This window comes from Hyla sarda, chromosome 1, assembly GCF_029499605.1.
Source record: "Hyla sarda isolate aHylSar1 chromosome 1, aHylSar1.hap1, whole genome shotgun sequence".
Lineage (NCBI taxonomy): Eukaryota > Metazoa > Chordata > Amphibia > Anura > Hylidae > Hyla > Hyla sarda.
This window is the reverse complement of record NC_079189.1, coordinates 34,079,578-34,107,149: the sequence shown is the minus strand read 5'-3', so window position 1 is coordinate 34,107,149 and position 27,572 is coordinate 34,079,578. Positions and strand designations below refer to the sequence as shown.

Sequence of the window (27,572 nt, the reverse complement as noted above, 5' to 3'; positions counted from 1 at the left end):
TTCACTTCAGTAATCCATCATTGGTACAGTGTACTGTCTATTGGCTATTCAAATCATCCAAAAAAGGACCCTTAGGTGGGGAAAGTCCAGTCGTCCTAGGAGCCAGGAAGAAGGTGTGTCAGTACATTCAAAAATATGCCCCCATTGTCCGGTGAAGCTCATTTGCTATTCTGCGTTGGCCAAGCAGCTGCCAGTCAAAAATGTACATGCCAACCTGATCCCGGCAACTGACTTCATATTCTGTTCAGTCAGAGGAAGTTTGGCCCTGGAGATCATTGGAATTAATGGGGTTATCCAGGATTTAAAAAAACCAAAGCTGATTTCTTCACAAAACAGCACCACTCCTGGTTGTGTGTGGTATTGCAGATAGGTCTTATTGAAGTGAATGAAGTCAAGATGTAATACCACACACAACCTGAGGATAGGTGTGGAGCTGTTTTTTTTTTTCTTTTTTGTTTTAGTTTTTTTTTTATAAATTGTATTATATGTCATCAGCGTTTGTAGTGGATGAGCTCCTTTAAGCCTCATGCTTCTACTTTTATTATAGTCCTGTAAAACCACCAAGTTGTACAAACCCATAATACAACATGCAGTAAAGTGTACGAGGCTGTATTGTAGCTCTGTATGTCTCCAAGTTATATTTGATGTTTTTTTTTTCTCCTGTTGAATTCCATATGGATAAACAATAAAAGGAAGCATAGTAATAAGTAGGATGCTTCAATGTACAAAATATAACAGAGCTCTTCTCCCCAGGAGTATCACTACATACAGTTCCGCACTGAGCGCCTTACGGCAAACACGAAGTTCCTGCAGACAAATACTAACACAACCACAAAAAAGTTGTCTTTGAGAAACTGCGATAAAGTGTCCAAAAAACAATACCATGCAGTGTCTACACAGCGCCGAGATTTCAGTATTTATTCATAAAAGATCGGCATTTTACATGAGGATATGAGGAAGTAAGATGTCCCAAATATATTACAAGATAGCGGTTCTTTGTACTAGAGGAACAATCTACACACCATATTACTGCTGGAGTAGAGTTTTCCTACAAAATATGACAATTTTTTTCACCTAAATTATAGTTAAAGTGTGCAACAGCCCCCTCCCCCACCACTATTCTGAAAAGTGTCATAAAAGTGGAAAATTTTGGGGGAAATTGAGGCTTGAGAAAATAAAAACTGGAACATTTTAAACACGGATTGATAAATTCCAAGTACCTAAAAAATACTTAACTATTCTGCAGTGTTTAAATAATACCATCATACAGTGCCCAGATAATATCGCCATAGAGTGCCCAAATAATATCACCATACAGTGGCCAAATAATATCACCCTACAGTGCCCTAATAATATCACCATAGAGTGCCCAAATAATGCCATCATACTGTGTCAAGATAATATCACCATGGAGTGCCCAAATAATATCACCATACAGTGCCTAAATAATGCCATCATACTGTGTCCAGATAATATCACCATAAAGTGCCCAAATAATAGCATCATACAGTGCCTAGACAATATCACCATAGAATGCCCAAATAATGCCATCATACTGTGTCCAGATAATATCACCATAGAGTGCCCAAATAATATCACCATACAATGCCCAAATAATTGTATCATATAGTGCCCAAATAATCCCACCATACTGTGTCCAGATAATACCATCATACAGTCCCTAAATAATAACATACAGTGCCCAAATAATAAAATCATATAGTGCCCAGATAATATTATCCTACAAAGCACAGATAAAACCATCATGCAGTGCCCAGATAATTTCATCATGCAGTGCCCAAATTATACAGTGCCCAGATAATATTGTCCTACAGTGCCCAAATAGTCCAATTATACAGTGTTTAAATATTTTCTATCATACAGCGTGATAAATAATACTGCCACAATTCTTAAAGAACAGAGGATTAATCATATTGCCATGTGGTGCCCATATAAAACTACCATATGCTGCCTAAATTACATTTAGATACAACATCCGCATGCTCAGATCTTGTTATTTCAAGTTAAGGATCATTGCATTTGGGTGTTGTAGGGAGGTCATACGGGCATGTGGAGGCCACACACACTACTGAGCCTCATTGGGACTTGTTTTAAGGACATTACATAAAGTTGGATCAGCCTGTAGTGTGGTTTTCCCCTGTGATTTTGAGTGTGACTCCATATCCAGACCTCCATGGGTTGATAAATTTGATTTCCATTGATAATTTTTGTGTGATTTTGTTGTCAGCACATTCAACTATGTAAAGACGAAAGTATTTCATACGATTAGTTCATTCATTCAGATCTAGGATGTGTTATTTTAGTGTTCTCTTTATTTTTTGAGCAGTGTATGTATCAGATTATATACCAAAAATAGCCATATTTTGGCGCATAAAATGTCCACTTTTTTATGGCTGTAAAATGAAAATGTTTCGGCACTGGGAAATGTTTTTTTTATTGAGTTTACTAAAGATGTTCAAAAAACATATTGTCCCCCTTAATGGTAGAGGCTTCAAAATGTATTTTTTTCCTTTTTAATTCGGCACTCCCAATACCCATCACTCCAAAATATTGGCATACCGATGTGAGATATGCTAGTTAGGGGTGTAGCTTTTTGTTAAAGTATATCATTAAAGAAAACTTTTGATATGTCTTAGAGATGGGCCAAAATTTTTCTTCGGTAGGGATCTGAGTACTGAGACCCCCACAATCACTAAAATGAGAGCGGAGAGAGGAGCGCAGTAAAGGACTTCTATCCTTTCTCGCTGTGCCGGCAGTCCCTTAGACTTACATTATGCAACCGTCTTAGACAGCACATGACACAGAGCCGGCATAGAATGCACTAAATGCACACTTCTCAAGGCTCGTTCTCACTATCGGTTGGGGTCTGAACACTCAGACCCTGACAGATTAAAACATTTTTGATGACAGTACCCATTTATTTACCATATTAAAGGGGTCCTCCTATGGTTTTGGAACAGGCCCTCAGCTGTCCAGTCTATCTATTCTAGATTACCTACACTTGAATTAAACCATCGGATGCCAAAACCTGGCTTCTCACTCTATACACAGAACTTTTTGGAAGTTCATCCACTCTGTATACTTTTATACAATTTACTTCAGCAATTTCTTGTTTTTAGCATTCAGTAGGCTTTAAAGCACAGTAACCTGCGGGGGCGGCTGATAGGGTTTGTAGATTTTTGCATTACAATTATGCCTCATTTTTTTACAGCTCAGAATACAAAGACGAGAGATAACTCCCAGAACCTGTCGCTACAATACAATGTGTGGTTCCACAAAGGAGCTAGCGGGGGGCACTCCGTATCCTTATTGTATGAGTGCCGGCAGCCTATTACTGAAGAACCTGATTTTTGTTACAGTTTGAAAAGGAAATAGGAGAATATAATGTTTATCCAGTTGGCTATGGGACCCAGTGACTGCACGTTTTTTGGGAGATAAAGTTTAACGTGGTATTTTCGCTTTCCAAAACAATACAATTTTAATTGTATTTAAGACAAAGAAAGAATTCGGAAATTTAGCTACATTGTAGAGTCTGGTGTCTAAAGGGCAATGATGACGTAAACAATGAAAAAACAAAAAAAGTCACAAAATTGTCTTAAGCAACTTCCTATACTATTTGCTGCCATATTCACTGCCATAGCTGCTATGTTTCCTGTACTATAACAAGGTTAGGTAATCTATACAAGATCATAGGGCCGGCCAAGATCATAAGGCCGACAGATGGGTAACAAGGGATGTAGAAGGGTGACAGAGAGGTGACAGAAGGGTGGGGGTGCAGCACCTGAAGCCAGTGGCAGATCCAGAGTCTAGTCTCGGGAGGGGCACTATCAGAGTGTTTTGCAGAAAAGAATGTGTGGCTTACAGAACCCAAAGGATACTGAGTATGAGCAGTGGTGATGCTAGGGTTGGTGTCACCTGGTGCGGTAGAAAATGGTGTGTCATCTTTAACCACCGGAGTGTCCCGGCACCCCTGCTGGGGCACCCTGATTGAGAATCACTGCCCAGTGTAATGTGTGCCAGACATTTCTGGACAATGTGCCCCCTTGCAGCAGCGTGCCTGATTGTCTCCATATAGGAGCTACAGCCCCGCTTTATAGTCATGTCTCTCCTTGATACACACCACCTTTGTTGTCCTATTTGTCCAATTTCTCTATCAGCCTCTGTCCAGGATCCCTACCCTACAATACAGGTGACTATATCTGTATTCTATGTCTGATAGAATCTTATAGAGGGCAATTATGGCAGCACTGAAGAATATTGCTGGGAGCGAGTCGCCCTGGAAGCCTTGTTAACAATCAACGAGCAGCAGAAGACTTTGGTAAGTATCACCGCTAACTAGTACGAGTGAAGCTTAAAGGTGAGCTTCAAGGTCAGATATTGTGCAGGTAAAAAGTATAAGCATTTTACAGTCAACCATAAATATGTCAGACATAAAGAAGAAAAAAGAGCCGGCATCTTCTGCTGTGCTGGCTGTTTGTTAGAACAGAACAAAGTCTCTTCATGACAAGAATAGAGAATATTGTATTATAACAACCACAAATGTTACTCCATTCTTTAAGGGAGGAGAAGCTCTACGTGCAAGAACAACGCAAATATGGGACTAGTACCTAATGTGGAAACTGATTTAAAATGTGTTCATTTGCTACAGAGTGTATATAAAGCTTTCTTATGACAAATCGAAAAAAATACTAATAGACAAATTAATTCCCAGTCTACCCAATATTGACTAGTGATGGTCAACACAACATATTGTGGGGTTGTTGAATGCAGTCCTTGACTTCTTTAAAGAGAATCATGTCAAATACTGCCATGGTTGAGTAAATGGGAAGGGGCATACGCACCTAAAACTTTATACAAGGCTGTAATTGTATCTTATTTACTGACAATTTGGCTACCACTTGCCATGTGTTTTTTTTTGGGCAGGACCACTCATGATTGAGCAATATCCTAAGGAAGGCAAGTACACCATATGTATTCCCTTCAAACAGCAGAGCCCAAAGAGACACACAAGACATGAATATCTTACAGTGCCACCTATATCCAAATTAGAGGACTAGGATTAGGTTGTACTGCCCGGGGTCTAATGTGCCAAAAAGCTAGGCCAGTGGCCTAAAGTTAGGTGATTCAGCTTTCCTCCAAGAGAAAATTAACTTCCTCTACAATGTCACAATCTTAAAAGAAACAGTACCGTCAAATTATTGTCTGAAAAGGGCCTTAAAGGGGTATTCCGCTGCAAACATCTTATCCCCTACTCAAAAGATAGGGGATAAGATGCTAGGCACAGAGCGGAGTTAGCTCTGTGCACCGATTGACTGGGGTGCCACAGCAAAGATCACAGGGGTCCCCAGCAGCGGGACCCCTGCGATCTTCACTAGGGCACCCCAGTCAATCTGTGCACGGAGCTAACTCCGCTCCGTGCCTGATGACTGGCGATGCTGGCGGCCACACTCCCTCCATTCACCTCTATGGGAGGAGGCGTGACAGCTATGTACTAGCTGTCAGGCCCCCTCCTTTAGACATGAATGGAGGTGTGACGTCACGAATGCCGAAACTGCAAGATTCCATGTTCCAGACGCCACCGCTGCGGTGATCGCGGGGGTCCCTAGCGGTGGGACCCCTGCGATCTAACATCTCATCCCCTATCCTTTGGATAGGGGATAAGATGTTTACAGCAGAGTACCGCTTTAAAACATGACTGTACATATGATGCCAATCCACAAAATCTTCCAGAATGAAAAGATACCCATCAGTTTCCTATATGAGAGAGTTTCTTGCATGGCATATACTCCCTAGTAATGTTTAAAGGCTCCTTAATGGTCAAACATTGATTTAAAGGGAACCTACCTCCAGGGGTTCTTTACCTATTGCAGGAGAAACTATTTTCCAATGAACCACTGCATGGCTTATAAGACTCCATTCACCAAATTGGCAACCCCATGGTCAAGTAGGAGGATGTATGTTGGGGGGCCCGTTGGTGATCTAATGTCATTGGTACATTGACTTTCGGACGATTTATGCTGGCACTGTATGAAGCTGAGCCTATATGGTAACAATACTGCTGCCCCAGTAACACTCTCCTCAGCTGTTGTATAGCTCTTATTAAAGTAGAAGTGATGAGGAAATGATCTGTAGATAGAAAGAGTTGTGCATTATAAAGCATAAAACAACATATTAGGCCCTGATCACTGCTTATGTGTTGTTTTGTATGCTGGTTTAGCAGCTATTCCGGACCACTGGGCGCGCTGTTCCACCTAAATTGAGGCATATGGCTTTAAACCATCTGTATGCAGAGAATTTGCATTCTGCGCTTATCGAGAACCCTGCAATCAGACAAGGTGTACGATCCAGCCAAAACACTAATGTTCCATTTCTATGGTGATCCCGGTGGATGGCAGATGTATGCCGGAGGCAGGCTTAAGCACTGGCACACAATGCCATGGAAGACGCCAGTTCCTGCAGTTTATAATTAATAGTTACAGCAACAAATGTATAAATAACAGGGAATTATTCTGCTCATTGTATGATAACATAGCCGTCAACCAGATTTTGTTTCTATTGTTTTAGCCAAATGACTGCATGTATATGAACCTAAGCATTGAGAGACGTCAGAAGCTGTGATCGGCGGCGTCCACGAGCCAAGAGTCAAGATTGTTCACTAGAACAAAGAGAAAGCAGTGGGGATGTAATGCTTGGTTAAGTTTTAACATGTTAAAGGGGTACTCCACCCCTAGACATCTTATCCAAAGGATAAGGGATAAGATGTCTGATCTTCCGCGATATCCCAGCTGCACCCAGTGTTTGTTTAGAGCGTTGGGTGCAGCGCCGGAGGCTCGTGATGTCACGGTCACGCCCCCTCAATGCAAGTCTATGGGAGGGGACGTGACGGATGCCACGCCCCCTCCCATAAACTTGCATTGAGGGGGCGTGGCCATGACACCACAAGCCTCTGCCCCGCATCGAAAGTCATTCGTCACGGAGCCAAGATCACTCCATGCGCCGGATGTCTGGGGTGTTTCAGCCAAGATTGCAGGGGTCCCCAGTGGCGGGACAGCCGCAATCGGACATCTTATCCCCTATCCTTTGTATAAGGGATTAAGATGTCTAGAGGCTGAGTACCCCTTTAATCTTGGAGTGAGGCCAACAGAACATGATGGGGAAACCAAACTCACTATGTCCTGGTGATCATGGGGGGGGGGGGGTTGCTGTGTCTCATCACATAGACCACAATCAATAACACGTTTGGGCAAATCTCAGTGTCTAAAATATATCATATGAATCTTACCCTACTGCGGTAAAACCAGACACAGGTATCGTTGGTTAAAACGTTAAATCCATATAGTATCAAAGAATATTTTCTTGGCAAGTACCCTTAAAAATACTTGCTTTTTCATTCAGAGAACATAAAAAATGCAGGTGCACAGCATCATGGTAGCATATGACAGAAGGACTGACACGTTTCAGTTACACTATGACTAAGAGCACTTAGGTCCTGGAAACATGTCAGTCCTTTTACTATTTGCTACCATAATGCAGTGTACTTGCACTTTAATAATTTTTTTTTATAAAAAAAAGAAAAGAAAAAATAAGAATACTTTAAGGGAAATTGCCAAAGAAAAAATATTTGTTTTGAATCTCATAAATATAATACACTCTTAATGTGAGTGTACTCTCTTTACTTTCATTTTTGTTGGGACCGGCCAACCTTCTTTAAGAGACCACCTGGTCAGCCGGACCAATCAAAATTGGTAGGTTTGGTTAAAACATATTTATTGTGCTGCAATATTTGTCATTGAGGTAGATGGCCATGCATGTGAACAAAGAACAGCATAAGTCCACCATAATGGCAGTCACTTATACAGAGCAACTTTCCTTTTTGACTCATGAGAGTAGAGACCCGAGCATGGGACCCCAAGCTATGGTGTCCCCAGTAGGGTATATGATACGGGTTGCCTTCATGAGACAAACCATTTGAATATCCCTAGTAGAAAAGACATTTTCAGAATATTTATGTCCAATTGTATAATAAGGATGGCTTCACACATTATATTTATATCAGTATTTTATGCCAAAGCCAGGAGTGGGTCCAAAACAAAGATAAGGGTGACCATTTTACATGATCATTTTTCTGTGTTGGTTCCTCTCTTGGATTTTGTAAAAAATTGTGACCAAAATCCTATGTATGAGGCTATGTGCAAGCTTAGTTTTGTGATCCATCTTAATTGTTAGTACGCAATTTGTATTTTTTTAGATCCACTGGTGCCAGAAAGTTAAACAGATTTGTAAATTACTTCTGTTTAAAAATCTTAATCTTTCCAGTACTTATCAGCTGCTGTATGCTCCACAGGAAGTTGTGTAGATCTTTACAGTCTGACCTCAGTCTGACCCTGATGACACCTCTGTCAGTGTCAGGAACTGTCCAGAGCAGGAGAAGTTTGCTATAGGGATTTGCTCCTATTGTTCCTGACAGAGGTGTCCGCAGAGAGCACTCAGAGCACTTGCACATCTCAACCCCTACAAGAGATTTTCAAGTGATTTTACATCAAGGAGTCACGATTGATGGCCTAGCCTTGATGCATGATTTGTGGGGATTCAACCTCCAGGCCCAGCTAGACCCGTCATTGGCACATATCCTCGTGAATGTGTATACATTTGGAACTGGAGCTGTCATGTCCGTGATAGGGAAAGAGTTGAACCCACTACTTGTCCACAAACCCTTTCTCTACCTACTTGGATAATCCACCCTAAACGGTGGTGCCCAACTGGGTGACTGTTCCTACACTGGGCTACGTGGTGCCAGGGCATCAGAATAGTCAGACAAACCAGGTTGGTAATACATGGGCAGAAAAAGTACAAAATCCCATTACTAGGGCATGCCTTTGTTTAGATGATTGGAAAAACTTTGAAAATCCCTTTAACATATCTTCGAACAATCCCAACTATTTGATAACCAGACGTCTACAATGTTAAATGTCACGGATATAATAACAATCCTCAGATAATCCTAGTTTTCTCGGACCCGTTGTTATTGTGTACAAGTTTCAGTGTCACGCCGGCTGCAATATAATGACATTAATGAGAATAATCTAATTTTCCGCGGCAGCAGTCTGCAGGACTCCGCTCCGTCATCTGTAACATTCACATTTCTGCACAAATAATAGTATTGTGCTATTTGCCCTGAGATCTGTCTCATCTCACACACACAGAGGTCTTCTGGGAAACAGGATTCCAGATCTGTAATTAAACCAATCAGAATGTGATTTACAGTGAATTCAGGACACAGAAAGTGCACTTTACCCCACCGGCCCCCCCATTGTGTCATTACGGTCATTGATAGCCCCCTTTACGGGAAAGGAAACAAACTTTGTAATTATCTCAACTAAACCCACAATTATCAGTGGTGGGGGATGTGTTGTAGTGTGATGTAGGCTCCAATATGGAGATCAGTGTCAGGAAGGGGAAAAAAAAACTAAACTATATCGAAATTGGCCTTAAGGGAAAAAAATAGTATGTAGCGGAGTTTGATTTATAGTTATGCAAGAGGCACATATTAGCCAACAATCATGTACTGTGCTAAAGGGGTAATCCTGCTCCAGAAAAAAAGTAAGTTAGGAAACCATATCTTACCTGCCCCACTCCCCACAGCTGTCAGCTCCCGTTCCCCATGCTCGCCATTACTTCCTTGTTCCTGTGACTTGTCGTCCACGACCAGATTATCACTGGGGCTCCAGCATCAGGCCCCACACTCCTTGTTAATCAGAGGGGGGGGGGGGCACTGCCTGCTCTTAAAGGGTACCTCTCATCAAAAAAAACTTTTGATATATTATAGATTATTGTATGCAGAATAACTTTACAATTGCTTGTTATTAAAAAAACATGCTTCTTTCTATTTAATTTTCCATTGTGAAGAAATGACCACTAGAGGTCTCCCTACCAGTCCTGGCAGCAAGCATTTCAGACTCATGCTGGAGTCCTAAACACTACGAGTTGCCAGTCTGCTTTGTTCACAAAAGAGAACACTCAGAGCTGCCAGCCTGCTTTGTTCACAGCCTGTTTGGCTGTGAACAAAGCAGGCTGGCAGCTCTGAGTGTTAGGACTCCATCATGAGTCAGAAATGCTTGCTGACAGGACTGATCGGGAAAAATACAATAGAAAGAAGCATATTTTCCATTAACATGCTATTGGAAAGTTATTCAACATTCATTAATCTAAAATATATCAAAAGTATATTTGATGAGAGGTACCCTTTAAGATGGCTGAGTATGGCAAGTCCTGGGTTGAGCTTGTGCATAGCCCCAGCCCTAAACATAGGAGCCAGTGCAAAAGTGAAGCTAGTGGGCGGGCAAATGTGCCCTGGGGGCAAGTAGGACAAAGTGTGTGTGTGTGTGTGTGGGGGGGGGGGGGGCATCTTTCCACAGATCTGTCTGTGCAGGGAATCTGCACAGTGCTGCAGATCTATTAAGGACCTGCTAAGTCACAAGACTGCTGGTCCTCAAGACAGTGTGGAACAGCCTCACTGCAGAGAGGAAGAGCACAGACAAGCTGTGTAAGTGATCTGTGTTGGTGTGTAGCATGTCTACTACTCCTGTCACCTCCAGAGCTGCACTCACTAAGAGAAGGGTAAATAGAACACTGTGGACATATCTAGTGTCAGTGTTGGTCGATTTGGATGGTACCCTTTTATCTTCCCAGTGACTGCATCTGTGATTCTGATGTCACATTACTACCTGTGCATTATTTTGAGTTTCTGTCATTATCATTACTTGGACCTTTTGAATATTTTTTATCATGTGCTGCCTGCTTTACATAGCTGTTCTATCCACATTTATACTGCCTGTACTGTTTGGATTGGATATGTACTATCATTTTTTGCTCCACTAATTTTTGTCTCCTGATGAAGTTCAGTTTTAGGTGAGGGGGAAACACATCGAAACAGTGACAGATATGAAACTGTATTGAGCTACAGAGATATAACATTGAACTGACCCATACTTACAAGGGTAGTTCTGTGAGCCACACTGCTTTAGTTTAACCATTAGTTGGCTTACTTTACACCAGAACGGTGCACCAAAGTTTGGGCACATTTTGGCAACATCCCATTTTAGTAAAACCATGTTACCTTTTGAGATGAGCCACGATCCATTATTGAGAGTAAAAAGTGTCAAATAAGGATCTAAAACTCATAATAAATGTGGAGAAAGACAGTTTTTAAGGGAAATTACTTCAGAATTCTGGCACATTTGCAATAGCAATTCTTACTCCTATGTCTGCCACCTTTCTTAGTGCTGTCTGTTCCCCTTTTTCCCCATTCCCATCTCTAAATGTTGCCTCTTTTGTAGAATAGAAATTGGTGACATCATCAATCCAGGGTGACATCCCAGCCATCCGCAGGAGCCAATCTTTAAGAGTTACTGGACCATTTGGTGCTGCGGTGAAGATATTTTTTTAGCATATGAATAGTTTGTTAAGGACTAAGAGCTGAAAAGTGACATGTCAGCCTTTGTTTTCCCCTATGATAAAATCAATGCTCACATCCAGTATATATGCCACAGTAAGGTATCATATGGCTTAGCTCCGCTTAGATTATAAACCATTCAAGACAATTGGAAAAAAACACTGTAGAATCCCTTTATCCACCATGTCAATCTTCCAGGGTCAGATAAAGGCCATTTGCATGGAGAAGCGCTTGTTTTCTTATAGGGTCCGGAGGATTTATGAACACAGTCCAGAGGTTTAGCATTTCTTAATATCCCTCATTGTGAATGGTAGATAAGATGTCTATCATTTAGGTTTTAGAGTTTTTCCTCCTAAACATGGAGCCCTCCCTCTACCCCTTTAATATCCACGAGAGGCAATGAGCTTTCAAGTATTATTGTCCAAAAGATTTGGGAAAAACAATGAGACATTTCATATTTAGAGACAGATGCTGCATCTCCGTCATCCTGCTAAATGCCACCGCAAAGTACAAGCTGTCCACAGATCGTACTTAAAAAGCTATTCTGAAAGGCCCCATAGATGCTGCACAGCTTACTGGCCATAATGATATGTTGGTTCTATGCTCACTTACACTTTTCTGCCTGGAGGGAGGAAGAGAACCCCTCATTCAGAGCTTCCTGGTTCATGTACTGTAGAAATATCAAAATTATTTATTATTAATTATTATTAAACAGGCAAGGGGTACACTCGCATGCTCTTCATGGTCTGTGGCTTTATGAGCACTGTGATAGTAGCTAGAGAGTAAAATGCCAGAATCACTTTAACAAATGGCAGACAGAACAAAGCTTGCTAACAAATAGCCAAACCAGATATAAACAGCTATGACTATGGGTAAGAAAGGGCAAAAGAGTGGAGAAGACGAGAATAGGGGAGTGGAGAACAGGTAAGAAGGGAACTGAAAGATGGAAAAGTGAAGAAAAGGAATGGAGAACAGGAAAGAGGAGAAAACTAGAGAATGGGAGAAACATGTGAGAAGAGAACTGGAGAACATAAGAGTGAACAAAAGGAAAACAGAGGAGAAGAGAACTAGAGAACGGGAGAATAAAACTGGAGAACAGGTAAAAAGAGAACTGAAGAACATGTGAGAGGAGAACTAAAGAACACAAGAGTGAAGAAAAGGAGAACAGAGGAGAAGAGAACTGGAGAACAGGAGAGATGAAAATAATGGGAGTGTAAAGATGAGGAGAACAGGGAAGAAGAGAACAGAAGAGTGGAGAAGCGGAGTCGAAAATAGGAAGAGAAAAACAGAAGAGTGGAGAACAGGAGAGAACTGGAGAACAGGAGAGAACTGGAGAACAGGAGAGAACTGGAGAACAGGAGAACAGGTGAGAAGAGAACTAGAGAAGAGGAGAGAAGAGAACTAGAGAATGAAATGGCTGTGGTAGGTGGATACACTGACCTGTGAGGAAGATGGCTTTCACCAGAGCCCGCTGCAAAGTGGGATGGTCTTGCTGCGGCAGACGGCACCCAGGTTTCTACCCCCGATATGACTCGTCCCCCACAGGCAGCCAAGGTATTACGTGGCTGCCTGCCCATCACTGTGACATTAATACCCCATCACTGTGACATGTTAGTTTGTTTTAATAACGGTTAGACTTTAAAGAGGTACGGACAGATGTCAGGCCCCCTCCCATAGACTTGCATTGAGGGGGCATGGCCTTGACGTCACGAGTGGGGTGTGACGTGACCAGCCTCCACCCTGCATCGCCAGTTATCCGGTATGGAACAAAGTTCGCTCCGTGCACGAATGTCTGGGGTGTCGCAGCACGGATATCAAGGGGGTCCCCAGCAGCGGGACCCCTGTGATCAGACATTGTATCCCCTATCCTTTGGAGCAGAGTACTCCTTTAAAGGGGTACTCCGGCGCTAAAACATCTTATCCTCTATCCAGATGCCTGACCGCGGGGGTCCCGATATAACGCTCCGCCCCCTCAATGCAAGCCTATGGAGGGGGCGTGACAGCTGCCACTCCCCCTCCATAGGCTTGCATTCAGGGGACGGGGCCGTGATGTCACACGGGGGCGGAGCAGTGACGTTACTATGTTCAGTCCCTGTGAACACTAGTAATCAGACCCGGAGCGAGCACGCTCCGGGGGCTGATTCTAACGGGGTGCGGCATGGAAGATCACGGGGGTCCCCAGCGGTGGGACCCCTGCTGTCAGGCATCTTATCCCCTATCCTTTGGATAGGGGATAAGATGTATTAGCGCCGGAGTACCCCTTTAAAGGGGTTGTGCAGCAGCTCTCTCTTCTGCCTGATCTGACAGTGGGCACTAAGAGATATTCCTGCACAGTGCCCACAGCCACCACAGCACCTGGTTGGCACTGTAAACATCAAATTTATTAGACACGTGCATAATACCTGTAAAGACAAATAAATACTGAACTGGAGCTCAAGATCAAAAATGAGATGGCTCCGCATAATACCTGTGCCAGGCAGTATATTTCAAACTGTGCCACATGGTGTGCAGGAGCATTGCTCCATGCACAATATTAGATATATTCAGTGAAATATTTATTTCTACTAATATGCCCAGCATGCCTAGTAAAATAATAAAACCTTGCACCCTAACTTCTGTCAGTGATTGGCTGAATGGTGCTGTAACATAATGGGTACATTCACAAGTGCATATTTTTGCTGTAGATCTGCTGCAGATTTAAAGGAGTAGTCCAGTGCTGAAAAACTTATCCCCTAACCTAAGGATAGGGGATGTTTCAGATCGCGGGGGGTCCGACCACTGGGGCCCCCTGCGATCTACTGTACGGGGCCCCGGCTCGCATGCCAGATAGCGCGTGTTGACCACCATACGAAGAGGCGGCTGACACATCCCCTCAATAAAACTCTATGGCAGAGCCGGACCGCTGCCTTCGGCAATCTCCAGCTCTGCCATAGCAATGTACTGAGGGGGCTTGTTGGCCGCCCCTTCGTGTGGTGGTCAACACGCGCTATCTGGCATGCGAGCCGGGGCCCCGTACAGGAGATTGCGGGGGGTCCATCCTACCCCCCACAATTTGAAACTATCCTTAGGACAAGGGATCATTTTTTCAGCATTGGACTACACCTTTAAATCTGCAGCAGATCTACAGCAAAAATACGCACTTGTGAATTATAAGTTCACAAGTGATATGTTTTTCAGCACTGGACTACTCCCTTAATGCTGCAGATTTTGCTCTCAACTGACATCAATGGGCAGCAAAATCTGCTGAAGCAGATCTGCAGCAGAAAATACACTTGTGGAAGCAACCAATGTCTATATCCCTTTTCGGTAAGCAGACTGTCAGCGAAGACTGGCTGGAGATGGGGCATCCTTATGCCGAAGAGGAATAAGAGGAAGGTATTATGAGGTAATATAGGAAGGTGAATTAAAGATAACCTCAACATATTTTAAAAAATGCAACACATACATATAGTACACACACATACATAGACATACATACTCTTATAAACAGACAATATACATGTGAATAAACTTTTAGTTCACACACACTATACACAAATAACACATGCAAATAGTGTACATTACACAAGTTTACACATTCATACACTGAATATAATCATGTTTACCTTTCCCTAAAGCTAGGTAGGTGGAGGAGATTAATAAGCATCCTGATCATGGCAGGGGCCGGACTGTGAGCTTTATGCTGATGCTGACTCCCTCCATCCTCTTCGTTCCGACTGCTGAGCAGCAGCAGGAAGTGGACGGAGGACTGATCCATTGTAAATATGAACTAGGGAAGGGGGGGGGGGTATGTTAAAGGAGCCCACGGCAAGTGTTTCTGAGGTGGCAGTAGCAGAATCCTGCAGTGAGGCTCAGTCCTATATAACTGCAGGCAGCTGCCATAGTAAGTGCCCTCCTGCCCCGTTACGCAAACAGTGTAGCGACCAGAGGGGGCCCCCTGGAGGATAGGGGCCCTGGGCATTTTCCCTGTTTTCCCCCCCATAATGCCGTCCCTGGGAGGGAGGAGAAGAGGAAAACTAGGGAAGTGCAGAAGAGGAAAATGGGGGAAGAGAACTAGAGAACAGGGGAGTGAAGAAGAAAAGAGTGGAAGGTTGAAGAGGAGAAAATGTGAGTAGAGATTAGGGGAGGAGGACTGAAGATCAGGAGACAGGGAATTATTCATAGGCCTTGGTGCATAAGCAGAGCCTGAGGTCTCCCATCCCACCCTGTGCAACTTCACAGTGCAAGGTCATACCATGGTGTGCCTACGCTCTGAAGTTCTGTGCATTTAGGAGCTTCTGATTGTCAGCTTTCTGCCTATAATGACTGGGCAGTGGCAGCGTGGGCTAGGTTCATACTGCATTAAGTGTTTCCATTACAGCTATCCGTTGGCATCACACTGAGAACATGTACAGTGTAGGAGAGCAGCGGGCGCCATTCAATCCAATGACCTGGACGGAGTCATCTGGTGAATATTACTGTTTGTAGCATATTATGTAGTGTTCCCTTCCTCTTCTGCTGGGCATTCAGTAGCCATTATCAGAACTCTGCTGGTTGCCAAGACGAGAGACTTTCAGGACCATTGACTCCTCGGTGAGGTTGTCAGCAAGTAGTTTAATAAGAGCAACGTGGTAAATAGCATCCGAATTAACTGCAGCCACAAAATATTTATTATGCATTTTTATCGCCTTCATCACATAAACCTCTTAGAGAAGCTTGTGTTATAGTACGGACACATCTGCCAGCCGGATTCCAGCTCCACTCCATCTGTCTCTATGTTCAGGGTCGTCTAATATTTCCACGTCCCAAGTTCTCCAACTCTTCTAAGTCAATTATACTGGTTGGTGTTAAAGGAGACCGGTCACCCAATGGGATTCATTTACAGCATCTCCCTATGGGGCTGTGGCTTGTTAACCTCATGTTAGTGGGACAATCCATCCATAAGTCTTCAGGGCTATAGGTATCAATCCCTGGTCAGTGATCTTAGTCATTCCCATTCTATACCATGCAGGAGCGGAGCTATCTAGGCTAGGTATGTCTTATCACCTATATGGTCAGCCCCCTAATCATATACCTACTCCTCTATCTTCTGGCATTTTAAAGAAAGATTTAAAAAAAAAATGCCCACTCACCATTGCTAGCTCTACAGTCTACATCTACATCTGTTTCTTCCAGCAGAGCTGCATCCATGTGAACTATTACTGTAATTGGGTCATGTGATCAGTCTGACCCACAAAGGAAGTGGTCATTCCTGGGTCAGCAGACTTCCTATGAACTACAGGATGACAACATAATCTATCGCTCCTGCTAGCTCCCAAACCCATATTCTTTCAGCTCTATCTGTATACTGCTGCTGATATCTCTATGGGATTAGTACATATAGTAGTTATACACCTCTCCTCCAGCTCTATCTGTATACTGCTGCTATCTCTATGGGATCAGAAAATATAGTGGTGATACACCTCCCCTCTCAGCTCTATCGGTATACTGCTAATGATATATCTAGGGGATCAGAATATATAGTTGTTATACACCTCTCCTCCAGCTCTGTCTGTATACTGCTTCTGTTATCTCTATGGGATAAGGATATATATATGGTAGTAGTAATACCCCTCTCCTCTCCAGCTATATCTGTATACTGCTGCTGCTATCCCCATGGGATCAGGATATAGTAGTTATGCCCCTCCCCTCCAGCTCTATCATATATTGCTGCTATCTCTATGAGATCAGAAAATATAGTAGTTATAAACCTCCCCTCCCTGCTCTATCTGTATACTGCTGATGCTATCTTTAGGGGATCAGGATATATAGTAGTTGTACACCTCCCCTCCAGCTCTATCTGTATATGTCTGCTGCTTTCTCAATGGGATCAGGATATATAATACTTATACGTCTCCTCTCCAGCTCTATCTGTATACTGCTGCTATCTCAATGGGATCAGGATATATAGTAGTTAAACAACTCCTCTCCAGCTCTGTCTGTATACTGCTGCTATCTCTATGGGATCAGGATATATAGTAGTTACACAACTCCTCTCCAGCTCTATCTGTATACTGCTGCTATCAATATGGGATCAGGATATATAGTGGTTACACACCTCCGCTCCAGTTCCATCTGTATACTTCTGCTATCTCTATGGGATCAGGATATATAGTGGTTACACACCTCCTCTCCAGTTCTATCTGTATACTGCTGATGCTATCTTTAGGGGATCAGAAAATATAGTAGTTATACACCTCCCCTCCAGCTCTATCTTTAGGGGATCAGGATATATAGTAGTTGTACACCTCCCCTCCAGCTCTATCTATATACGTCTTCTGCTATCTCAATGGGATCAGGATATATAATACTTATATGTCTCTTCTCCAGCTCTATCTGTATACTTCTGCTATCTCTATTGTATCAGGATATATAGTAGTTACACACCTCCTCTCCAGCTCTATCTGTATACTTTTGCTATCTCTATGGGATCAGGATATATATTGGTAACACACCTCCCCTCCAGCTCTATCTGTATACTGCTGCTATCTCAATGGGATCAGGATATATAGTGGTTACACACCTCCTCTCCAGCTCTATCTGTATACTTTTGCTATCTCTATGGGATCAGGATATATATTGGTAACACACCTCCCCTCCAGCTCTGCCTGTATACTGCTGCTATCTCTGTGGGATCAGGATATATAGTAGTTACACACCTCTCCAGCTCTGTCTGTATACTGCTGCTATCAATATGGGATCAGGATATATAGTGGTTACACACCTACTCTCCAGTTCTATCTGTATACTGCTGCTATCTCTATGGGATCAGGATATATAGTAGTTACACACCTCCTCTCCAGCTCTATCTGTATACTTCTGCTATCTCTATGGGATCAGGATACATAGTGGTACACACCTCCTCTCCAGTTCTATCTGTATACTGCTGCTATCTCTATGGGATCAGGATATATAGTGGTTACACACCTCCTCTCCCGCTCTCTCAGTATACTGCTGCTATCTCTGTGGGATCAGGATATATAGTAGTTACACACCTCCTCTCCAGCTCTGTCTGTATACTGCTGCTATCTCTATGGGATCAGGATATATAGTGGTTACACACCTCCTCTCCAGTTCTATCTGTATACTGCTGCTATCTTTATGGGATCAGGATATATAGTGGTTACACACCTCCTCTCCAGCTCTATCTGTATACTGCTGCTATCTCTATGGGATCAGGATATATAGTGGTTACACACCTCCTCTCCAGTTCTATATGTATACTGCTGCTATCTCTATGGGATCAGGATATATAGTGGTTACACACCTCCTCTCCAGCTCTATCTGTATACTTCTGCTATCTCTATGGGATCAGGATATATAGTGGTACACACCTCCTCTCCAGTTCTATCTGTATACTGCTGCTATCTCTATGGGATCAGGATATATAGTGGTTACACACCTCCTCTCCCGCTCTCTCAGTATACTGCTGCTATCTCTGTGGGATCAGGATATATAGTAGTTACACACCTCCTCTCCAGCTCTGTCTGTATACTGCTGCTATCTCTATGGGATCAGGATATATAGTGGTTACACACCTCCTCTCCAGTTCTATCTGTATACTGCTGCTATCTTTATGGGATCAGGATATATAGTGGTTACACACCTCCTCTCCAGCTCTATCTGTATACTGCTGCTATCTCTATGGGATCAGGATATATAGTGGTTACACACCTCCTCTCCAGCTCTATCTGTATACTGCTGCTATCTCTATGGGATCAGGATATATAGTGGTACACACCTCCTCTCCAGCTCTATCTGTATACTTCTGCTATCTCTATGGGATCAGGATATATAGTGGTACACACCTCCTCTCCAGTTCTATCTGTATACTGCTGCTATCTCTATGGGATCAGGATATATAGTAGTTACACACCTCCTCTCCAGCTCTATCTGTATACTGCTGCTATCTCTATGGGATCAGGATATATAGTAGTTACACACCTCCTCTCCAGTTCTATCTGTATACTGCTGCTATCTCTATGGGATCAGGATATATAGTAGTTACACACCTCCTCTCCAGCTCTGTCTGTATACTGCTGCTATCTCTATGGGATCAGGATATATAGTAGTTACACACCTCCTCTCCAGTTCTATCTGTATACTGCTGCTATCTCTATGGGATCAGGATATATAGTAGTTACACACCTCATTTCCAGCTCTATCTGTATACTTCTACTATCTCTATTGGATCAGGATATATAATAGTTACACACCTCCTCTCCAGCTCTATCTGTATACTGCTGCTATCTCTATGGGATCAGGATATATAATGGTACATACCTCCTCTCCAGTTCTGTATACCATTTTGCACTTTCTAGCACATCAGAGAACCCTATTGTACAGAAACCCAAGCAGCTATCTCCAGCAGACCGCTGCATCTGTTGAAGGTCTGTGACAAATGCCCAGGATGCCCAGCACTCTGCTGCTCTCATAATGAGAACTAATCTGTTCCCCCGGACATCAGACAAGTGGCGGCTGCTCAGAATTAACCAAGAACAATGTGGGAGATGAGATCAGCATTTCCACCATCTAAAGAGAAGCTGATATTTTTGAGGACTATAGGTAAAGTTCTCTAGATCTAAATTTCTGGACTGAGCTAAAAGGGGTACTCCGGTGGAAAACTTTTTTTTTTTTTCTTTTTTAAATCAACTGGCGCCCGAAAGTTAAACAGATTTGTAAATTACTTCTATTAAAAAATCTTAATCCTTCCAGTACTTATTAGCTGCTGAATACTAAAGAGGAACAGAGCTCTCTGCTGACATCATTACCACAGTGCTCTCTGCTGCCACCTCTGTCCATGTTAAGAACTGTCCAGAGTAGGAGAAAATCCCCATAGCAAACATATGCTGCTCTGGACAGTTCCAAAATGGACAGAGGTGTCAGCAGAGAGCACTGTGCTCATGATGTGAGCAGAGAGCTATGTTTTCCAAAAAGAAAATAATTTCCTCTGTAGTATTCAGCAGCTAATAAGTACAGGAAGGATTAAGATTTTGTAATAGAAGTAATTTACAAATCTGTTTAACTTTCTGGCACCAGTTGATTAAAAAAAAAAAAAAAAAAAAAGTTTTCCACCGGAGTACCCCTTTAAAGGACATGCCCGATATCAGCATTTGCTACAGAAGATCATGAGAACTATTGAGGGGGCTGAGTAGAACACTTTGGGCACATCCAATAGATGGTTATTGCTTCATTCAGTATTATGGGACCGACAAAGATGACAAAGTATGATTTCAGCCACCACCATAGCAGTGAATTGAGTGGTGGCCATGCAAGGGCATATATATGTATATATATGTTTTATATATAAATTATAAATATTTAAATATATATATATATATATATATATATATATATATATATATATATACACATAAAATAATATTTATATATATATATATATATATATATATATATATATATATATATAAATATATATATATATATATATATATATATATATATATATATATATATTAAATAAAATAAAAATATATATATATATAAAAGAAAAAAATATATATATAGATATATACATACGGTACATAAATAAATATAGTCAATTCTGTGGCCTACCAGCTGCTGCAAAACTAAAAAGATATAAAAAAAAAGATATAAATATATATATATATATATATATATATATATATATATATATATATATATATAGCATGCTGACAGTTGTAGTTTTGGAACACTAAATATCAGCGTACAGTAAGGTGGTGTAAGGAAGAGAATGGTATATAAAGTCAAGAAAGAAAACAAAAAAACAAAAATCGCTGGGTAGATTTTGGCATAGTTTCTGCCAGTCAGTGTTATCCTGTCAGTTTTCAATGACAAACTCAGCTCTGCTACATCGCTATGTTTATTCATTTGTGCAAATCACAACCTTACGTAACCCGGGGAAAACGACAAACTCGGTGAGCTTTGACATGGAGGGGGACTTATTAACCCTTCAGCTGGTGGCTATTGTTGGCACCCAAGACCCTGATGTATCAGCTTTAGGCGTCAGGAGTCTGGCGGTGGGGTAATTTATGCAGCGATCTGGTTACGATTACAAACCCATTCAATATCCTGTACGAAATAGAAATAAAAGCTGCCCATTTTCTGTTTATTCTTGTGAAACGCAGCCACGTTTATGACAGCCAGAACCCATCACCCAATGCCTGCCATCCAATTAGAAGTCAACCCTTCACAACTTGCTATATCCAAGGCTGCCCTCTGCAGGCTGATCATGGAAATGCAGCCATATATTGATTTTTGATTTATTTATTTTTCTTTTCAAATCCTGCTCAAAGCAAATTTTATAGAGCCCAATACAAGATATAACAAATCAGATTTCAACCGAGATATAGGTTTTATTTTATGGAAATGTACTGGCGAGTTAGCGTTCCTCGCTGCGAATTATTCCGCCACATGTAGAGAATTTGTGCTCTTCAGTTTATCAAAAAATACTTCACCCTCCCCCCCCCCCCCCCCAATACTGCAGAGATTCAGCACAAATTGATTTTGTTAACAAAAAAAAATGACAGCATGGGTATGTGCTGGATGTGACAAAGCCGATTGCTTCTTATATTTAAGCGGTGAATGATTGCTAGCTCTTGGGGGAAAATTTTTTATTATTTTATTTTTTTTAAAGGGAACGTCCACTCTATCACCTAATTCATTCATCCTGTGCTGGTTACATTCCTAATATCTTTATAGGGGTCTGAAACATAGCTCTGAATCCTCTGCATAGACATGGATTTATTTCCTCTACTCACCACTAGGGGGAGATACAGCACTTACTGTATACTGTGTACACACATTAAGCTCCTGGGCTCCCCCTAGTGATAGCTGTAGGAGGTCAGGTCTTTATGTATTAATTTCATTTTTTTTTTTTTGTTTAAGTGAACATCCACCTTTTAACACCAAGTTATTACTAAATCCATTCTGTGCTGGTTAAATTCCTTATGGAGGACATTTATCATTGAGTTTACCCTTTTTCTTTTTTGCGCAGTGACTTTCATTGCGTCTTTTTTGAGTGTCTTTCTTGATAGAATATTTTCCGATGTTCTCTCCGTGCTCGTGTACGTAGAAAGAAAAATGCTTTACACACTAATTTACTATTGCACATTCTTTTTTAGATATTAAAACTTTGCGCAAAGGCAACAGATTTTGCGCAAATATAGAACACCGAGGAGTGCACGTACCAATGTGTTTGAGCAAAATTTATCAACAAGCTTGTTCACGGTTGATACATTTAGCACAGACATGCAAAACATAGAAAGCACTGACATGGTTTAAATGATTTCTACCTCACACCGACATTGATAAATCTCCCCGTATGTGTTTATAGGGGTCTGAATATCCTCTGCATAGACATTGATTTACTTATTCTACCCACCACTAGGTAGAGATTCAGCACTTACTACACACTGGCCCTCATTTACTATTGCAAACCCTACATGTTTTGTCGGGTTGTGCGCCAGATTCTGTCGCATTGCGCCAGAAATTCTGTCTGCATCAGATTTTGCTCCAGAATTTGTGCCAGAATTGAAAAAACTCCGACCAACTCTTCATTTTGCTAAGAAACTCCTTAAAAGGCGCGTGGCTGCCGGGGAAAAGGGGGTGGGGTCTCCGGAAAGGGGCGTGTTCCCGACATTTTCACAAAATCCCAACATATTTACAAAGGTTTCCACATAAAATGTGGTGGATTTCAGCTGAGGAAAACCAGACAGGTCAGATCATGAGTAAAAAAAGGAAAGTGTAGGGAAAGTGGAAAATGTAAGGAAACCTTAGTAAATAAATTGTAGGGAATTAAACCCCACAAAGAAAACTACACAACAGTCTTAGTAAATAAGGGCCAATGTGTTATTTAGTTGACAGAACACAGTAAGCTCCTGGGCTCCCTCTTGTGGTGGCTTCAGGAAGTCAGGTCTTTAGTTAATTATTATTATTTTCATTAATTATTATTATTATTATTATTATTATTATTAATGGTTAAATGCCTTATTTCTTTAATTAGGTCTGAAACAGAGCTCTACATAATCTGCATAGACACAGATTTACTTTCTCTACCCACCACTAGGGGGAGATTCAGCACTTACTGCATACTGTGTTATTGAGTTGATGGTACACAGTAAGCTCCTGAGCTCCCCCTAGTGGTGGCTTCAGGATGTCAGATCTTTAGTTAATTATTATTATTATTATTATTATTATTATTATTAACATTCACCTTTTACCACCAAGTTATTACTTCCATTCTGTGCTGGTTAAAATCCTTATATGTGTCTGAAACAATCCTCTGCATAGACATTGATTTACATCCTCCACCCACCACTAGGGGGAGATACTGCACTAACTGCATACTGTGTTATTGAGTTAACTGTACATAGCAAGCTCATGCGCTCCCCCTAGTGGTGGCTTCAGGAAGTCAGGTCTTTATTTATTTATTTATTTATTTATTTATTTTATTTTTTATTTTTTTTAAAGTGAAGATCCACCTTTTAAGTTATTACTAAATCCATTCTGTGCTGGTTAAATTCCTTATATAGAGGTCTGAAACAGAGCTCTATATCCTATGCATAAACACAGATTTACTTCCTCTATCCACCACTAGGGGGAGATTCAGCACTTACTGCATACTGTGTTGTTAAGCTTCACAGTAGCCTCCTGAGCTAACTTATTTATTTTTATTTTTTTAAAGTGAATTTGCACCTTTTAAGTTATTACTTAATCCATTCAGTGCTGGGGATTTAAAGTTCTGTATCAGGAAAATTCTGAAATGAAAGAAAGGATACTGTCAGAGAGCCGGAGATAGCAGCATGTAATGAGGGTAAAGAAGTGAACTCAAATCATGGGATGGGTGCATTTTAAACAAAGGTGTTCTCATAAAGCAGTGGTCTCTGACCTGTGGCTTCCAAGTTGTTATGAAACTACAACTCCCAGGCAGTCAGAGCATATAGGGAGTTGTAGTTTAGCAACAGGTCAGAGAGCACCACCATAACCTAGTTAGAGGACAACATTAGGAGTCCTCCAAGAAGTCCAATTGGTCAGCCTCCAATTCAGTGGTGTCCCATTGCTCTTAGCACAGACTAAGTTAAGCCTTTATATAGATGGATACTTTCTTACTTGACATATCCCAAGAAAAGTGTGGAAAGTTAAGCAGCTTAGGAAAAAAAATACAGTCAGGAATTGTCTCTAAATGGCCGCCCAGCGAATAGTAGCCTGTCGAGAGTACAGGTGTGACCTTCCTTACCTTTCCTCTTGGCTCAACATATGCTAAGATAAGTGGCACGAGATGAACGGCTTTAGGACTTGTTTATACTATATAGAGAAACTTAGTTGACCTGTGTCTTGGTATGAAAAAGATAAACATTTTTGCACAACTCGGTTTACAACTTTACACTGTGCTCCATGGAAGGGGCTAAGCAGAAAGTGGGCAGGGCTTAAAGGGGTATTCCGGGATTTTTTTTTATTTGACTATGCTACAGGGGCTGTAAAGTTAGTGCAGTTCATAATATAGTATCTGTACCTGTGTGTGACGGTTTTCTCACAATTCTTCTGTGATTTCCACTCCAATATTTATTTTTACCAGCATACAAAATTACTGTTGTCTCAGATTTTTCCCAGCTTGCAATGCGGCCGAGACCTGACTCACTAGTCAGCTGATGACAGGGAGCCTGTCTGCTTCAATGGGTGGAGCGATCGCTCCGTGCACCAGATGTCTGGGGTGCCGCAGCTGAGATCATGGGGTCCTCAGCGGCAGGACCCCCATAATCAGACATCTCATCCCCTAACCTTTGGATAGTGGACAAGATGTCTATGGGTGGAGTACCCCTTAAAAAGTTAGAGTCACATGAATTGAGCTGCGCCAGCATCGCAGACCCTCTAAAGTCCAACAAATTTGTGCAGAACTGGTGCTGTTTGCTCAAATATTGACATTTCTGAGCAAAAATGTGCAAAGGTGAAGAAGGTTGTAATTCCTGCAACGCCACCACAGGAGAAAAGAAGAACTACACAGTGATAACTAAAATCCATAGGTTGTCTCTGTAAGGCCCCGTTCACACTGAGGAATTGGTGAGGAATTCTCCCTTTATTTTCACACAGAATTTGCGCAGAATTGATGAGGAATTCCGTGCGGAATTATAGGAGGAAACTTTTTTTTTTTTTTTTGCCACCAATTAGAATTCTTTTTTTTTTTGCTGGATTTTTCGTGCAAATTCCACACAAAAACAGTATCGGGTGGAAAAATATTTAGAAATGAGTTCTATGGGATTCTGCTTGCGGATGTCGCTTGAAGAATGAACATGCTCTTTCTTCAAGCGCAGAGGATTCAGAGGAATTCAGCGAGCGGAATTTCTGCAGTGTGAACGAGAAAGAGCAAAATACATTAAGGTCTATGGGAAGAAGAGATGTTGTATTTTTTCCAGCGGAGAATTCAAGAGGAATTACTGGAATAAATTCCTCATGAATTCCTCAGTGTGAACGGGCCCAAATACATAAAGTGACAGGTCCTTCAGAGAGGGAGAAACTCTTTGCAACAGTTTTTTCTGAATTGGAGAGGAATCCTCGCGTAAAAATTCCGCTGCAGAATTTCCATTTTTTACCCCGCAAAATTCACGCAGAATTTGAGCAAAATTAACGCAGAATTCCATGTGGCTTTTCCAAACGGATTATAGGAGGAAACTGTTTTTTTTTTTTTTTTTTGCTGGACTACAACCACCAATTCAAATTTCCCTTTCTATTTATTTTCTTTTCGGAATTCCGAATTATTTCTAAGCTGAGAGAGAATTCAACAGGAATTACTCGAGTAATTCCTTTTGAATTTTCCTCTTAGAAATAATTAACATCTGTTTTGCCATCGACTTCAATGTATTTTACTCTGCACTGTTCACATTGCGTAAATTCCGCTTGCGGAATTCCGTTCCACTAGAAGAAAGAACATGTTCATTCTTCTTGCGGAATACGCGAGCAGAAGTCCATTGAAGTCAATGGTAAAAAAATATTCTGCTCGATATTGCTTTCACGTGGTTGTACTAAATTCATTATAAATGCATTTTAAAGGAAATAAGCGAGCAGCAATATAAGGGTTAAATCTGTCCCAGCTGCCGCAGCTTGGTGGAATCGTGCAGTGTAATAGGAACTAACAGGCTCTAAACAGAGGTTGGAATTGTACAACAAGCCTGTCAGATACATTACCTAGAGATGAAACGCAATCCATATTCTTGTTAGTTTAAAAAACGTAACAGAATCACTCTCCCACCTGTGCGCCGTAATCCGGTAAATGAGACAGATCTTTATCTGCTTAGGAGAAAGGCGAGACAGCTGCGTGGCTTTGATGTGCCGGTCTGGTTCACAAAACATTATCTGTTACTAATGTGATTTAATTGCCGTTTCTTTGTGTAATGGATAATTGCAGGTTCAACAAAACCCGTCGGCAGTATACAATGCGGTAACAATATCCAATGAAGAGATCTATAGGTTCAACATTTACCGCGTCGAGCAGAAATCACTGCGCCTTTTCATCATCGGGACGACGGGAGAGAGAAAAATTGGGAGCTTAATTACAATAATCTATGCAAATGTATTCCTGGAATAGCTCATTTGCACATCATTTTTATTATAGTTAGCTCATTTTCTTTTCCGTTTCTTTTTCCTTTTCTTTTTCTTTTGGTCTTTCGTTTTTAACATTGTTATGGCACCAAATCTTGGCGTCTAGGAGACTGTAACAATGCCGGCAGAGCACTATAAAGCGCAACTGGACTTTATCTACAATAGTCACCTTAATGGGGTACTCCGCTGCTCAGCGTTTGGAACAAACTGTTCCGAATGCTGAAGCCGGCGCCGGGAGCATGTGACATCATAGCCCTGCCCCCTCATGACATCAAGCTCCACCCCCTCAATGCAAGTCTATGGGAGGGGGTGTGACATCCATCACGCCCCCTCCCATAGACTTGCATTGAGGGGGTGGGGCATGACATCATGATGGGCGGGGCTATGATGTCACAAGCTCCCAGCACCGGCTCCAGCATTCGGAACAAACGAACAACAGTTTGTTCCAAACGTTCAGCAGCGGAATACCCCTTTAACTGGGTTT

The 27,572-nt window shown here is 41.7% G+C and overlaps 1 protein-coding gene across 4 annotated transcripts in view; it reads right to left on the bottom strand.

Moving 5' to 3' along the window:
- Positions 1–27,572, bottom strand: part of CTNNA2 (catenin alpha 2) — a 2,092,931-nt gene that overhangs the window by 1,537,527 nt on the left and 527,832 nt on the right. The window contains exon 8 of one of the 4 annotated variants that reach the window (XM_056553844.1): positions 24,187–24,252. The exons of the other annotated variants lie outside the window; for them this stretch is intronic. Coding sequence (XP_056409819.1) covers positions 24,229–24,252 — 24 coding nt within the window. The 3' untranslated portion in view covers positions 24,187–24,228. Of the gene's footprint in view, positions 1–24,186; positions 24,253–27,572 lie in introns of those variants that run through there. 4 annotated transcript variants of the gene reach the window in all.